Consider the following 16,273-nt stretch of genomic DNA (forward strand, 5'->3'; position numbering starts at 1 on the left):
CTGTAGGGCTGTTTGGTTAGTGGTCTTATCAAGGACTGTGAAGCTGCTGCTTTCGGGGTGGAAGAAAAAATTTCTTCCCCTGTGAGTTGGCCCTTTGCTGCAGCAAGGAGTGGGGAGCAAAGCACAGACAAGATGCTGTGATTGCACCTCTCGTGAAAAGAAGTGTGAACCCCACGTGTCCTGGTAAGTGGAAACATCTGCCCTGTATGCCAGAGCAGGGGAGAAGCAGGCATCAGTGTGGGGGCAAGGGTGTTGAAAATGTCCATAGATAGATCTGACTGGAAATCTGTGGGTTTTTTCATCAGGCAATGCTGAGCTACTGGAGCAGAATTCTGTGGGTGAGTTTGAACGTTTCTATTCTGAAATTTTTTTGCATTTTGGGGGAAGAGGAATGTGTTTTAAATATTTTGCTTGGGAATTTCTGACATATATTCTGAAAGAATATACGGCTTTCAATGTTGAACTGGCTTTTCATTTGGAGAGAGAGACAAAAATTAAGTATGGCAGATTGTCGAAAATGGTGAAAAAGTGGAATGAAAGATTTCCTTTGACCCAAACTGAAATGGTTTATTTCTTCATGGTTTTTTTTTGCCTGGCTTAGGAAAATTTTGCAGATCTCATCTTTTTCTTCTGTTAAGATGGGTGTAGTGTTATTTTTTTAATTCCAAAAATGTTTGCAGTATGGGAAAACTGTCTTGCCTTGTTGTGTAAGGGCAAGTAGGAACTCTCTTAATGCACCTTCCATGGACCTTCCTGCGTATGACTTGCAACTGGCACAGCCACCCAATGCAGAAGGTTCCCGGTGCCGTATTCACGGTGGGCATGCCAACGAGGATTGGGTTCTCCTCCGGTTTGTGTGAAGTTCTGCGTAAGTCAGTGAAGCCAGTGCTTCCAGCGCTGTACTAGCAACTATGGGGCTTAGCCTGATGTGTTTCCACTGCCGAGTCCTTGGTTTTGGTCAATGATTTTAAATCTGTGATCTGTGGAAACTCGGCTCTCTGCAGACTGCTGCTGAGGCATCTGTAAAACCTGACTTTGAAAAGCAACCCCATTAGGCTTGGTTCCAGTTCATTTTACTGTCTTCATTAGGTAACTTTTGGTGGTCTGAAAAAGGTTGAAACCACTGGTTCAGTGGTTTGATATTATGCCTGCGGCTGTAGTGGTGTTGTCTTTAGTTCGCTTGATTTGGGACAACTCTTGGTTTAGTTACAGCCACGTGCGATATATAAGTTGTAAGTCTGCAGTGGGGGAGAGCTTGGAGCAAACTGGCAGATTGAATCAGCCCAGAAAGGGAGTGGTGGCCTTACCCAGCAGCGCCCTGAGGGCAGGGAGGGAGAGGAAAGGCCGAGTTAGGTAGAAATTACTTCTTTTTGTAGCATTCCAGAAGGTAAATGAGTGTACAAGGGAAGAGGTGAGGCTGGAGGAGTTTGAGGCTAATGTGTACTTTGCATGCGCCTAGGTTTTACACAAGCGACCTTTGCTGATTATTGCAATATTGCTCGGGGCTTTCATGACACTTCTCTGCAGCCAAAAGCTTTGGTGTAAATAGCAGTACTGATGCATGGGTCTTTTTCTTAATATAGGGTCTCGTGGTTAGAAAACTAGTTCAAACTACTCTGAAAAAATATGAAATATGTCTGTCCCAGGACTGTGATCTTGGCAAACGTCTGGGCAGACTTGGCTGACGTCTGCTCTGGACTGAAGAAGGTGTCTAACCGCGTTCTCAGTTTTAGCATCTGCTTCAGTGCCATTGCCTCTGATGTTTTTTCTTAAACATTATCCCTAAGGAAAACTTGCTGTTGACAGTCTGAAAGGTAGGTAAAAAGGTACAACACCTATCCCAGGAGAAAACAGATCCTCACCTACGCTCACACTATAGTTAGACAGGGTGGTGTCTCAGGGAAACCATCATCTTGGTAAAAAGGCACGCTGTTAATTCGTATTCCAGGACTCAATGCTACTATTTATAGTTTGCCAGTGCTGAGACTAACAGATGAAAATGTTTCCTTACGTGCATTATGTACCTGTCACTAAAGATAGACTTAAATGCTCTCATGTAAACTCAGTTCTCCTTATTTTTTGTAACCTCACTGAGAAAAATGGAATTGGAGAAAAGAGTTTGTTGCCATAATTCTTTCCCTACTCAACACTGCATCTGTACCATTTTATGGACCCACCAGGACCTTTGATGGGGTGAATGGGAAGAATAAGTTATTTTGCTGATATAATTAGTTTTAAGGTATTTTGCTGTGAATTTGAGCTTTGTTGTAGTAGTAGTAGAGCTTATAAATCTTTTAGATTAGAACATAAATCCATGAAAAAACAGTCTGGCTTGAATTTTTTCCCAGTCTACAGCTGGCTACAGAAAAGTGCATGGTTAAGTGCTTTGCTGGGTCTGGACTTCCAGCCGTTAAAGATCTGAAGTTGATCGCTTTGCAGTGATTTGACGTGAAGTTGAGTATTGCAGAGAATTAATTTGCAATTTGGGAAGTTTGAAACTCAGACATCTCGGGGAAAATTTCAAAGGCGTAAGCCCGTGTAAACAAACAAGCAGATGAAAAGCCTCTAAACTTTGACTTATGAAAATACTTTCATAAAGATTTTATACCAGTGAGTAACTGGTGATAGAAAACTAGCAGCGAGGCAGGGTGTTTGCTTAACTTGTGAAAGAACCATCTTTCCCTGGGGAAAAAAGGCTGAGGCAAAGGGCTGGCCTGGTTGGTGCTGGGTTGGGAGCTGAACTTCCCAAGACCCCTGGGGAAAGGGAAGGAGGGTTTTTTTCCCTATTTTCTGGATTTATCTGATCAAGAAGAGCTGTCTGAACTCAACCTCTCGTCAGTTTCCTGATGGAGAGATGGGAAACACATTCTCCTTTTATTCAGCCTCTAATAAATGTTTTTGCCTTTGGCTGTGACTAAAAGCAGAAGGAGGAGCTGCTGCCTCTTGTGAAATGAAACAGCACTGCTTCAGTTAAAAGGTTTTCTGTGCAGCGCTGCTGAGGTCAGGCTGTTCTTTCACAGCGCTGCCTTTTTCAGCAGCGGAAAGCTTGCGTGTGCTCACGCTTTAGTACGGAGTCCTCCTATAAGCAGGTTCTTTCTGTGCAAGCTGTTGTGGCTTTAGGATGAATGGAGAGACACCGACTTCTCTAAATGTATGCAGAACAAAAGTGCAGCGCAGCGTCTTTGGCACGTGATCCTGCATGTCACTTTGGTGGGCTGATGTTATGAAAATAGACATACTGATTGGTGGAAAACACATGTAACCCATTTCTTTGTAGACCTGCTGGTGATTAAAACACAGGCAGTGTTTACATGAATAATCCCTCATCTGATCTTTGAGTTCTCGTGATCTTGTTAACAAGTCTGAATTAATAATGGCAGAGAGTTATCTACCAGGATGCCAAAACATCCTGGTGTCACAGTGTGTTGCAGTGGGTGCTTATGAGGTTCCAAGGTGGGAGCCGAGGCGCCGTGGTGCCGATACGTTACCTATTTACATGCTGAGTTACGTTCTGTTTAAAGGCATCCACAGCTTGTGTCTGGTCGGAGGTCTGGCCACGCTTGAGTGAGGAGTTACGGTAAGGATATCCGTTGGCTGATGATAGCTGGAGAGGTAAAAACGGAGTGGGTGTTACCAGGAAAGGGGGAAGCTGTATCGGAGAAAAGGACAGTGATAGCGGTAGGTGAATCGTGCCCTGGAAGCTTTTGGTCAGGATGGGGTGCGCGCCAAAGAAATGTTCTTCAGGCAAACCTGTGTCAATGGGGCTCAGTTATGGTACAGTATCCTGTTTCCTGGAGGTGAGGCTGATTATTGCTGCCCTTTTCTGGTCTTATTTGATTTCTTTTTTTTAACTGGAGCGACCAGATCCAACTGAGTTTTGAGCCGACTCAAAGCACACACAGTGGTTACACACCACTGCCAAGTCCACAGATCCATGTCTTGCTCTGAAAAAGGGGGAGGGAGGGGAAAACAAGAGGGGATGACGGGGGGCGCAGGACTAACCTCCTCTTGCAAGTGTCCGATGTCTATTTCCCAGGGAGCGCCGCGGAAGATTTCTATGGGCGGTTCCCAGCCATTGCGGAATTTGGGGATGTAGGTGGGGATGTTTGCTTCTCGGGGCCATTCAGCTCTAGGAGAGGAAGTGGGGAATATGTGGTGAGATTCACAAGGAACGTGACTCTGCAAGCACGTCAGGGAGAAGCAGGGGCATCCTTGACCCTCTCTTGATTGCTACGCAATCAAGCATCCTGTCTGCCTTTCTCAAGAGCTTGGGGAACCTGGTGAGGTGGCAGCTCTGTCCTCACCTGGATCTGGTCCACGCCTCTCCCAGGGAGTCCCAGAGGTTTATCTCTTTCGGTGTCAGGTGTCCTCTGAGGAAATCTGTGGCGTCTTTAGAAAGAAGTGGGCTGACGACAGACCTGGCAAGCTCAGGGCCACCACAGCTATTGATGATCTGGATTACACATGAACACACACAAATATGAGAGATTTTGCAGGAAATGTTCAAAATATCAAACCAGCACACACGCAAAGGAACAGAAATCAAAGACAGAAAATTCAGTGGCTCTGATCCTTTGAGGTCTCTGTGCCTGCCTGCTCCAAAGGAAGCCAGTGTACCCTCCATGGTGAGTACCTCTAAAACCAGGCAAATTCACATTAGACTTGCACTTCCAAAGTTCTCCTCTATGCCTTCATATGTAAGGGTGAAGTTTCACAACACAGATGAACTAAACGGTTTGCTGCCACCTAAAAGGGATGCTGTATTCTCTCAGCACTATCTATCCTTGCACTGCACTGATAGTACTAGATTGACAGATTTTTTTAAGAAAAAGCAATTGGAAAAACAAGGCAAATAGTTCCTGACTAAGTTCTCCAAGGTATTAAATGAAAGCCAGAGGGCAAGCCCTCATGCCAAGGGATGACCTGACTCCTGTTGGCAGCAGCTAATCCTTAGGTCAGCTCAGTTGTCTCGAGAAACATCAACCTGAATCTTTGAGGAAGACTGGACAGTTCAGAGGAACGCAAAAATTTTTCTACTGGAGTCAAAGCAAGGTCTGATGCAGAAATTAGCTGTTAGAGTCAGGATACATTGCAAGCACTTTAAAAAAAATGGAAAATCACTTGGTATTTCTGCGTCCCTTCTGGCTTCGTATTCAAGTTGGGATTTCTGCTTCGTATTTTCAGTGCAAATATTGAACCATGTTTGCTTGACGGTGAGATCAGGCAGATTCCCAATAGGAACCGTAGCTGGCTTGCGCTTTTGTTCACAGTAAGTCTTTGTTAATGGGCGGGAAAGTTTCATATTTGCTAGGGTTTGTGTATTTACTTCAAGCTGGAAGTCAGATCAGAGGCCAGAAACACTGGCGTTGTTGCTTCTAGACTTTACTGAGAAAGCTTTAGCCAGTTGTGAGTATTCTTCTCGCTCTTCTGCATAATCTAGCTGCGTGTAAGTGTGAAAGCAACATTAGGAATAAAAAGCGAGTTCACAGTGAAACCTGTCAATAAAGTTTACCAGTTCCAATGGCCCAAATAGGAAATGCACCAACTCTGAAGCGCTGGGGTTCTGGATGTGCTTTCTCAGTTTGGCCTGAAAAGAGAAAAGAAACCCAGTTTAACCCTAACCTGGTTTTGCCTTCTCTTTTCTGTCACATGGAGGGGTTGTTGCTGACTGATACTTGCTGCAGTTAATAACACAGCCTAAAGAGTAAGGAAACTTTCAACAGAGCACCTGAAATCAGGGAAGAAAAGCAAGTGATTGGGGAGTAGGAATCATTTGGTTTTAGATAATTTTTATTTTGTGCCCATTTCTAAAGGTGTTGAATTTCAGGAGGGGTGGCGTACCTACTCTGTTAAATCAGTCCCTTTGAGGCTACTTTGAGCAGAAGTGAAAACCTTGGCTTATTTTGAAAGTCTTAGTGAGGAAGGGCCAGGCCTATTGCTTCTGGCTCTTGCAAAGTTGAAAATCCCACTTGTTTGAATGAAAACAACAGAGCAAGTGTATTGTGGGGTCCCTTGGCAAATTGAAAAATCTCCACCGAGGTCTTGCCTGTGGCACCTAGAGCTGCCCTGGTCACTCGAAATGCTGGTATTTGGAGCAGGCTGTGGTAGGGCGGGGGAGCAAACGCTTAGGATTACTTTAGCGTAAGAATTGCATTTCATTAATGGCAATCAGCTAAGCTGTGGTGAGAAACCACTTCAGTTTGTGCTTCCTTTCATCTCCTTCTTGTGCCCTGCGCTACTGGCATTGCTGCAATGGAAAACAGGCTCCCTCCTCCTTACCAATATGCAAAGCATTTTAAATGCTGGTGATTAAACATCAGTGTGGAGTGGAAAGTGTGAAATAACCGATGGCAACATGGTGGCTAAATGAGATGGCGCTTCACGTGAGAGCAATGCTGGGGCAGACACGGCTGAGCTCGGGGGCTGTGTGCCAGAGCATTTGCATGGATCCACAGCCGGTAACAGCCACGTTGCACGATTGGCAGCGGCCAGGGTAGGACGGTAACTGCAGCGCAGGCCTGTGCTGTCGCTAAGGGTTTGCCTGACCACGCTGACTGCACTATGTTTATCCCAGCTGGGCCAGCAGTCAGATTTCTGGGATTTCCTTATGCTTGGAGCAGCCTCAGCTGATTCTTCAGGGAAGTTAACATCCCGCAGTGGATGCGTGGCGTAGCCTCAGTGGCGTGCCTGATTGGTGATTGCTGGCCAGAGCTGCCACCTGCAAGACTCAGTTCTGATCCTGAGCAGGCAAAACTTATGCATAGTTGCTTCTAAAAGAAAAGGTTGGAGCTTGGTGTCCTGCATTAAGGTTGTTTACAGTCTGTGTGGTTTCCTTACTAATAACTTCTCAGGAAGGATCTTGTTAGGATGTGTTCGCTGGGCAAGTTTGGTCAGAACTGACAGAATTTCCTTCTGGCTCGTTACCCTCCTGGTCTCGCATACTTCACTAAGTGGAGCTGGCACCATTGGGAGCATCTTTATGCTCCTGCTTTTCATCCCCTTCTTAAGACGGCAGCTCCTCCAAGGGAGAAAGAGAGAAACCAGGAACCTCAGGGCAGTGGGGACACCAGTTATTGTTAACCAGAGACTTTCCAGGCCCCTGGCTGAGGCAGCTTTACAGCTGCTCTGTGGGCAAAATCGGATGAGAATAATTTAAAGTAGATAAGACTTCTTTTTATTTATTTTTTAATATTTGCAGTCCTCCATTTTATGCTTTGTAGAGATAACAAGGACCAGAGCTGTCACAAAACTACCCAGACTTTTAAAGGCCACAAGCAGAAGTGAATAGCTAGAGTGGGGATGTCTAGATAAGCCTTTGCAGAGCTATCAGCAAGGTGAGCGTGGCAGTTCTTGGCTCTCTAAGCTCACAGTTTCACAAATGCTTTAAGTTGGGTCTGTATGTGAAAAGAGATCCCGGCATTGCACGGGCCCTGGCTGCTCAGGCTCATCCTGGACTTTACGCTTCTAGTTTCAGTTTAACAACTTGGCCCAAGAACCCTGCACAAGCCTGGTACTACATTTGTTCTGGATTCTGAAGAATCTGGAATTCACCCCTTTGTCCCTTCCTAGTGTTTTCAGTTCAAATTTCAGTTCAAATTTCACTTTAAATGCTTACTACTGTGATGTATGGGGGAAAAAGCCCTGTCACTGCATGAGATGTAAATACCCTCTGTGCCTTACCAAGAGGTTAAAAGCCAGTTTGGTTTTCTGGAAGCAGTCGATGAACTCGGCCTCGCTTGGGGGTCTTGCTCGAAGAGTCAGCATGCCCTCTTTTGCGAGAAGGTGGAGAGAAAGACACTTTAATTAGGGCATCCCTTTTCAGGAAAGTTTTATCTTGCTAGCATGCAGAAGACAGAGCAATAATGGGTGTCGAGACTAGAACTACTTAAAATCAAGGGTTCAAGAAAAGCCAAAAGTCTTTCTCTGTGTTGGACGCTTCACTAGGTTCTGTGTGGTCTACAAAAGGTCTGCACAGATGAGGAGCACTTTCCAGACTGGTGTAGCTGCTGTTGGGTCTGTAGCTGTGCTGCTGCCTCAGTCTGGCCTTGCTAGGATGTGAGCTGAGGTCTCCTCCCAACCCTTATCCGTGCCCCTGCGTTCCCCTTTTGTTCTAGCTGCTGCACTGTACCTGCTGGCCCTTTCTTCTTGTTCTTCTTCCCCTTCTTCCTTTGGTTGAGCTGTTTGAATGCCTCTGCAGCCTTCTGAAGCCTGGCAACAAACACTTCAATGTCATCCAGAGTGCAGTTCAGGATTTGCTGTCAGGACAGAAATGCAATGATCCAAGGTGAGAGCGAGCCCAAACTGCACGCAGCTGGGAAGCCCCAATCCCAGAGCATGCCATTTCCTGGAAGAATGCACAGGGATGGGGAATCTGGGCATAAAATTAAGCTGAATTCATCACTTTCCAAACAGAAAGCTGTGCCTGGTTGTGTGCTGTATGTATCAATGTGACCCCTGCTAATGGACATCTGGAAAATAACCCCAAGACCGGACTGTGGGCTGGGGAGGAGCAGACCTTCTGAACTCAGCAGAGCTACCTCAGGTCAGAGGAGATCGTAACTGACCCAGTGATGGAGCTTTGCTTTTGGTCACCTTCTCTTTGTGAACAGTAGATACCAGTTTAGCAATGACTAGACTATGCCTACAACGTGTCCTCATGGAGGAGTCCATTGCTTCCTCCCTCTCTTCTCCCTCCCCTGCCTATTGACTGTGCACCATTCTTGTTACCAACCGTTTCTTTTTCAATCTTCTGTGCTAAGACAGCTCGGGACTCTTCGTGGTCATGAGAGCCAGAGCCTCGTCGTTCATAGTCTGCAAACAAGGGAAAAATGTATTTACTATCGGAGGTTGCAAATAGGCTCCATTAAACGCAAGGACCCATAGGATGGTAACTCCCAGCTTGGTGGTTTATTCTGGGTTATGAGAGCACCTCGGGAGATCACAAAGAGCAGAAGGTGATCAAAGGTGCCGATTAATCTTCCAAGGGTCACAGCACCTGCCTGCCAATCCTGCATTGATACGCTGCCTGCTTTCAAATATAAGCAGCGAATGAATCGTGAAGAGCGGCCAGCTGTCAGCTACTGGCAGAGACCTGCAGGCCCTGGTCTCCAGATGCTGTGAGTCACTAACTCCTTTGCCTTTGATGAGTCTCAGCTGACTGATGCCCGCAGAGGAGCTGAAGAGCCACCGCGCATTGCAGAGCACTCCACGTGTGTGTAAAGTGCAATTAGAGTAACTTCCACCCTCTTCTAACCCCCAGCTCTCTGCAGGAGCCTTCCTTGTCCCAGAGGTACCAGTTTAACTAAATAATAGTTGAGAAAGAAGACGTAAGACCCGGAAGTGAATGCACGTGTCGCTTGCTAGAAAGCAGCACGCCAGGAATTCTGCATGGCTGATGGTTGGGCAGGCTTATGCACAAATCAGCATTTTTGTACAAACTCGTGTGCAGTCTCTCAAGTGTTTTTAATGAGTATTAAAATAAATCCTCCTGCAATAAAAAAAATCCATGGGTACCTCCCAGCTTCCAGAAGACAGACGCTCAGTGAAGGGGTGATATTTCAGTGTGAGCAATTGCTGGCTGGCCTCTTGTGCAAAGAGCAGCGTGTCAGCTCAGTGAAGCGGGGTTTGAAAGGGCTGGCACAGCAGGTGTCTGAGCAGCAGGATTTATAAAGTGGGAGAACTGAGGAGGCAGTTCTGGCAAAGGACCGTGAAAAATGTACATCATCTCTAAGTGTTAAGATGAGGTGATTAGTTTTGACAGGTTTTGTAGCAAAAGCAGTAAGGTGCGTTTCAAAGGAGAAGCAATCTCGGCAAACAGGCATCATCCAAGGCTTTCTCCTGTCACCTGCTTTCATGCCAGGCTCTGTGTTCTGAGATCCAGAAATCCTGCCTGGGTAAATGCCCAGCTCTGCTGATGTAACAAATGCACTTAAAGCTTTATGCTAAGTGTTCTGGGAAGGGCAGAGTTAAAGATGGCCATTTCATTAAAAACTGCTGGGCATCACAATATAGATGTATATATATGGACCATATACATGGTCCAGCTCTGAAATATAGCTCTTATTTTTATTCTGGAAACCTGGACCTGAAATAGGATCTCTGTTTGGGAGGCTAGAGCAGCTGCTTGGCTTCAGATCCCATCCCGGGGAAATGAGTGTTTTCTCTCCTTAGCTGGTGTTTTGAGTTTCTTATAGTATCCTGGTTACATGTTTTCCTTGAATCTAGAAATTAATCCTAAGAGAAGGTGGTAAAATAGGCAGTGATAAAAACGCATAAAGCTTATTTGTCATTTTAGTCAATGGGAGCTTTTGTCAGAGAAAGAGCTTATTTCTGTTACCAGGAGCTTATTTCTGTTACTTCTTTCTCCAAAGAGAAAGACAGTTTTTTTCAAGCCATCTCAAACAGGCTGAACTCAGGATGGTTTTGGAAAAAGATTTTAGATTAGCGCATGAGAGAAGTGAGTTCAGATCTGCATTTCCACACTCAACTCTAGGAGAATTCATGCAAACCACTTGATTTCTGAGGGTGAAATCTTGGCTCCTGTGAAGGAAATTGCCTTTCTGACCAGGCCTGTCTTGTCTGTACGTTTTAACATCACCGGTGCCTGGTCCAAACTGCATGTGATGGCTCAGTTTTATGGGGGGCTTTCACCTCTTTCAGGAATTTCAGTGTCCCCAAAATACAGGTGTCGTTACAAGGAGTTTCTGATTTATTGAGCCGCCATTGAGAAGATGCGTACTGCTAGCCCAGAGCGTAGAAATGTTTGCTGCAACCCGATTTTTGTGGCATTCGTAAAGCACGGCCAGAGATGCAACAAAATGTTGTGCCTTTGGTACGTGTCTGTGTTAGAAAGTAACGCAGTGAAAAGACACTGGTCTTCCTCGTGTCCCAGCAATACAGGGACTGAAATGACCACAGGCCAGGCTGTGGCTAATGAGTCCCCTGTCCCCAGGACAGACTCGCTGAGCGCTCCCAGTACCTGGGTCATGCTGAGAAGGGGGTGCTACCCGGTTCCTGTTCATCCCTGAGCCTCGCATGTCGTGCTGGATCGGGATGGGAGCTGGCCCTTGCAACGGTGGTAGGATGGATTGTCTCTGCTTGATCTTTTCTTGGTTTGCTCTGCAAGAGAAACAACACAGAACAACCTTGTCAGTGTTCCTGGGAGACTGGTGAGCAAACACACCATTGCAAATGGGGCTTTTCTTTTTTCTTTTTTTTCTTTACTCCCAGCTGTATCCTGCAGTACTTACTTGAGTGTCTGTGGCCGTATCTTCTTCCCGTGCTTGTGGTCTGCCAGGGCACTATCTATGTCCTCGTGAATCATCTCCGCCTCAAAGATAAAACAGAGATGTTCTTAAGGGCTTTGCTTTGGAAACGATTGAGGGCTCTAAGTGGGCAAAGAGAGAAGGGGCTGGCAGAGAGCTAGGAGTGTATTTTCTTCTCTGTTTCACACCTGCGAGGAGGGTTCTGCTCACCTCCACCTCGTCGCAGTTGAAGAAGTGAATGTCAGGTTTGTGCTGCTCTGAGTCCTGACACACCAGGAGGAGGATGGAGGAATAGCGCATCTGGTTCAGCACCGTTTGGCAGTGCTGGACTGTCGGCAGAGGGAAGTCTTCCAGCTCCTCCTGGAAGAGAAAGAGGAAGGGGTCAGGCAGTGGGGAACTCTTGAACTGACAGATAACGGTCCTGTGTCTGGACTCCTGGGATCCCAGTCTGAGGAGAGAGACCTGGCAGAGCTTATGCTTCTCAGCAGTGGTTTGCTGGGTTTGCAGAGGGGCAGTGGCTTGGGACTGCGGAGTAGGAGAGAGGTGGATGGCAAACAGAGGTGAGCTCTTCTGAGTCCTGAACATGGGGCCTAGCGTGAGACTTAACAAGTTGAGCTCTGTTGCTCACCATCTTATTGCTGGGCTCTGCCTGCATCAGTACAAATGTCATGCATCTCAGCAGAGCACTGGGAGGAGAGATGCTTTCTGTGAGGGCTTGCCCTCCCACTGTCTCCTTGGATGACCTTGGGCTAATATTCTTTAGTTTCTCATTGCTAAAACCAGGGCAGCACCATCCCTCTCCCACTCTGGCTGCTCTTTCCCCTCAGATTAGGTGCTCTGTGTGCACGTACGTGTCTCACTTGTCAAAATGGGGCACTGTTCTCAGGCAGGTGATCCTGCCTGTTATTTTAATGCAAGTAAGATGTCCTTCCTTCTCTGTTTATGCTTTATGCAGATTTCTGTGGACCTGTAAGTCTGCATTGCTCCCACAGAAAGCAGTTCTACTGTTGGCCTGAAGCACATCTCAAGGTATCTTTCACCTGGAGTATCTGTGCTCTGGAGCTGTGAATAAATCATCCCACACCTACCTGCCCTTTGAATTTGAGTCAACCAGCCCCCGCGCGCGCAGGAGTGAATTTTGGTAGTGATTTGCCCTTGTTTGGGTTCCTTGGAAATGGGTCTCCCAGGCTGAACGGGAAGGGCACGAGCTGCACCCAATACGTCAACCTGTGGGTAGCTCTTACAGAGCTCCGGGTACCTGTGACTCGCAGTCCAGCAAGCGGATGGACTTGTCGTTCACTTGCAGCAGCATCTCCTGTGTCCAGATCTTCTCTTTTGAGTTGAGCAAGATGAGTTTTCGAATAGCGTCGTCCACCGTCACGATGGACTCGCTCTTGTCCATGATGAATGTGGCCAAGTGCTGAAGTTAGGAGGAAAGGAGGAGAAAACAGGTGAAAAAGCTTTGTTGTGTGTACTGTAAATCAGCGGTGAAACCATCTCTAAAGGCTTGAACTACTGTTTGTCTGCTCTTTAGAGCACAGGCATGAAAGAGTCACTGCAGAAAGTGTACATTCCGGTTGTTGTTACCAGCCTGTCTGTGGTGGCGAAAGATTAGGGTTTCGTAATACTGCAAGGGTTTTCATAACGAGTTTCACCACTTGCATATTTATCTCATCATATGCTGATTCTAGCAGCACTGGCCCCCATCCAGCAACACATGTTTGCAAATGCTTTGTACACACAAGTTAGTCCCCTGGCTTTTCTGAAACTGGCTTGGAAGTTTAAATTTGGTAAATAAACTTCACTTGCCAAGCTAAAAGCACTCGCATTTTGCTCTTCTTGTGTAGCAGATCTCCCTGCGTGGAATTTGTCCCAGGCAAAGAGCTCACACAAGCCACGGCCAAATGTTAGTCCTGTGTGCCGAGGTGGGATCCACACGATGTATGGGCTTCGGCCAGGTCCCCTGCCACGGGCAATTCAACAGGCAGCCGTTGTTGCAATCGGCTCCAGACAAGGTGGATGCAGCGGGAAAGGCTCAAGATTTAAAGCATGGGTAGCCCTGACAAGCAGAAAGGACTGAGTCTTTAAACACGATGGTTGATGGTGGGAATTAGGGGTGGAGAGGATTTGTGGTGATCAGTTGTTGTTAAGGTGGTGGTTGGATAATTTGCAAAGACTGGAAAGAGCAGCGAAGAGGATAAACGCTGCCGAGTGCAAGACCCAATCCTGTGTCCATAAAGCAAAGGTATTGGGTGAGGCACTGTCTAGATAAAACTCCTGGCAGGCATTTGAGCTGAAAGCTGAGATTAACTATGTGATCAGATATGAAAAACGTGCTCAGGTATATGTTACTGTAATTGTAAAATAGCGCACAAAAAAGTATTTGCAAAGTCAATATTATCTGTGCAGGGGTGACAAACCCTCTGCTTTCTGAGCAGTGAAGAGAATTGGTTTATACCCGATGACGGGCATTCTTATCTGTTCTATTATTTTAACTGTCAGGTTTACAATCTTCATAAATTCCTTTGTGGTTTACTTTAAGTTTCATGGAGGGGAAAGATACCTGTCTAACTCAGACTCATTAGAACATTTTTTTCTTTTCTTTTCTTTTTTTTTTTTTTTTTGATACTGGTGGAGTGGGAGAAGCTTGCTGCTGTCTTTGAGCTCATTAAAACCCTTTTTCACCCAGATGGATATTGAGACACAGTAGCTTTTGTAAGAATGGGCAATGACTTGTCCACTACTAAACTTTGATCAGCTTCTGGATTACTTCAGAGGGTGTAAAATACCTCTTGTGAAGAAACCTCTTCCTACCTCGCTGCCTGCCACTGAAACCCTGTTTGCCTTGGTCAAAGTTCAAAGTAGAGACTCACAAATGGGTGGCATATAGCATAATTGATAAAGAATTCATGTACGTGTCACTGTTTAAAGTCCCTTCTCTGCTTCCATGAGTGACTTTATTTGGTAGGAGTCGCTGATGGGGGTGGTTGGCAGGGCCACGGACGGGGCAGTTGAGTTAGTTTCTCTGATGGAAACCAGGGCCTCTTTCCAAACAAGCATTTTTAAAAGTCTAAATTTAATTTTAAGCAAAAGCTTAAAATTTAAGCTCCTTTATTTCTAACTGTGTACTTAAGCTCTCTGCTGCACTGGGGTCTTAAACCAGAGAAGAGAGTGCCCTGTCTACTAAACATGAACCTCCTAAAGCGTTTTCCTTTCTCGCCTTGCCCAGTTTTCAGCGATGAACGGTCCAGCTGGGCTCAGACGGGCATCTCTGTTCCTGCGGCACGGAGGCCACTGGCCTGCACCGGCGCGTTGCGTTCCAGGAATCGCCGGGCTTGGGACGGCCAGGCTGGCTCCTCTTTTGAAGGGGATGGGAGATGAATTTGGCTTAATGCCTGTTATGGCTGAAGGGTTTTGAATTACTCGAGAGGACAGAGTAGCTGAGGGGGAGCTGAAAGATGAACAGGCGATGTGGTCTCTGTTTTGGCCGGTGAGCTCCTGTAACCATCGCGGGAACCCTGCTCTCAACGTGTCTGTCCGTGCTGATCAAGAAGGCTTTGAAGCCTGGGGTGATGAGAGGGACAACAGCTTCTCCATTTCCCATTTCCTCGTACAGAATTTCCCTTGACTCGTTAACATCTTCCCCTCCGCCCCATTCTCCTCTCTCCAATTACTCAACACTTTAATTTGCTGAAACTTGATTATTCAGAAAGGAAATAAAAGGGGACAAAAGTCTTTGGTGTAGGTCAGCACGCTGGGCACGCAGAAGCGGCGACCAGTCTCTGTTTCCCTCCCCAGCCCCAAAGCAGTCTGTCTGATGTGGGCGTCTCTCCCGCTCTTCAGTTCAAAGAAATGTGTGGGATCCAAGGGATCCAGTTAAATGGTCAGGGATGGGCTGCATCACGCAATGTGGGAGAAGCCATCAGAGTCTAGACCCGGCTTCGTTATGGGATTCGAGCATGATTCAGAGTTGGAAAGCTGTTTGTAGCCTTGTGGGAGCATCTGTGAGCTGTACCAGAGTCTATTTGCTTGGACTTTCAAATAATGTCATACCATAATGGAACAACTGCTGCTCTCCAAAGCAAGTAGCTGGAGAAGCAGCAGAGAAATAGAAGATGGCAGGAGAGCTGGTATTTTTAGACCACACCATGGTGACCCACAGCTCAAGGAGGACAATTACAGCAGATGGCTACGTCTGAAAGTGTGTCCTACAGTCCAGGAGCTAGAAATAAGGAGTGGACCTAGCTGGGTGGGAGGCTCAGGAGACAAGTTTATCTACAGGCATTGGGGAGCCAGGAACTGAAGAAATACAAGGTTTCAAGCAGCTTTTGCTGTTTGCCTCTCCCAGGGTGCGAAGAGCGATACTTGCTTATTGTAAGAAGGTACCCAACTCCTTTTTGGCCTCATGAAGGTCCGGGACAAATGGAACACATGGTGTTACCAGCATCTATCACTGCCTTTGGCCTTTCAGCCCCTTAACATTTGATTGTGTACTCACCTGTACGTGGTACTGTGAAGTCTCATGCATGATGACGTTGGAGTTGGAGTATTTTTTCCTTTGTTCTGGAAAAAAAAAAAAAGAAAAAAACAAGCCATCATTGTAGTGGCTGTTTATCGGTATAATCATGGGCTGCGTATCACAGCTCTCATGATGGGGTGCTACAGTTGTTCTCATAGTCTCTGAGCTCTCAGCTTCAGTTGGAGTATTGGGAATGATAAGACATATTAAATTTGTTACAAGGATTGGTGAATTGGGTGTGTAGGGTCCATATTCACGTTGTATCCCTTAATACTGCTGATAAGTGGATTCCTGGAGGTCAGCACCATTTGTGGAGGAAATTAAACCTAGTGTAAGGGAAAGCCCCCAGACAACACATGATGAGGGAAGCTCTTGGAAGAGGGCTGGGGAGGTGAGGAGCGCCTTCAGAAGGCGGGCAGAACGCTGTGATATGTATGTGGCATGAAGAAAAAAAACCCAACCACTCCCCACCAGCTTGGACATAACAAGC

General features: G+C 46.4%; 1 protein-coding gene and 1 long non-coding RNA gene across 2 annotated transcripts in view; one reads left to right on the forward strand and one right to left on the reverse strand.

Annotated features, from left to right (window-relative positions):
* EPS8L2 (EPS8 signaling adaptor L2) overlaps positions 1 to 16,273 on the reverse strand; it is a 62,992-nt gene that overhangs the window by 8,975 nt on the left and 37,744 nt on the right. Inside the window, exons 4-15 of the mRNA XM_075755619.1 lie at positions 15,763 to 15,827; positions 12,523 to 12,684; positions 11,475 to 11,624; positions 11,250 to 11,329; positions 10,979 to 11,118; positions 8,732 to 8,811; positions 8,129 to 8,255; positions 7,681 to 7,769; positions 5,513 to 5,587; positions 4,305 to 4,453; positions 4,003 to 4,129; positions 3,489 to 3,604 (exon numbers count right to left, since the gene is read on the reverse strand). Coding sequence (XP_075611734.1) covers positions 3,489 to 3,604; positions 4,003 to 4,129; positions 4,305 to 4,453; positions 5,513 to 5,587; positions 7,681 to 7,769; positions 8,129 to 8,255; positions 8,732 to 8,811; positions 10,979 to 11,118; positions 11,250 to 11,329; positions 11,475 to 11,624; positions 12,523 to 12,684; positions 15,763 to 15,827 — 1,360 coding nt within the window. The remainder of the gene's footprint in view (positions 1 to 3,488; positions 3,605 to 4,002; positions 4,130 to 4,304; positions 4,454 to 5,512; positions 5,588 to 7,680; positions 7,770 to 8,128; positions 8,256 to 8,731; positions 8,812 to 10,978; positions 11,119 to 11,249; positions 11,330 to 11,474; positions 11,625 to 12,522; positions 12,685 to 15,762; positions 15,828 to 16,273) is intronic.
* The window catches only part of LOC142602193 (uncharacterized), a 53,827-nt gene that overhangs the window by 8,611 nt on the left and 28,943 nt on the right, over positions 1 to 16,273 (forward strand). Inside the window, exon 2 of the long non-coding RNA XR_012835876.1 lies at positions 306 to 338. This is a non-coding gene — a long non-coding RNA (uncharacterized LOC142602193). The remainder of the gene's footprint in view (positions 1 to 305; positions 339 to 16,273) is intronic.

Source organism: Balearica regulorum, chromosome 5 (assembly GCF_011004875.1).
Source record: "Balearica regulorum gibbericeps isolate bBalReg1 chromosome 5, bBalReg1.pri, whole genome shotgun sequence".
NCBI classification, from domain to species: Eukaryota; Metazoa; Chordata; class Aves; order Gruiformes; family Gruidae; genus Balearica; species Balearica regulorum.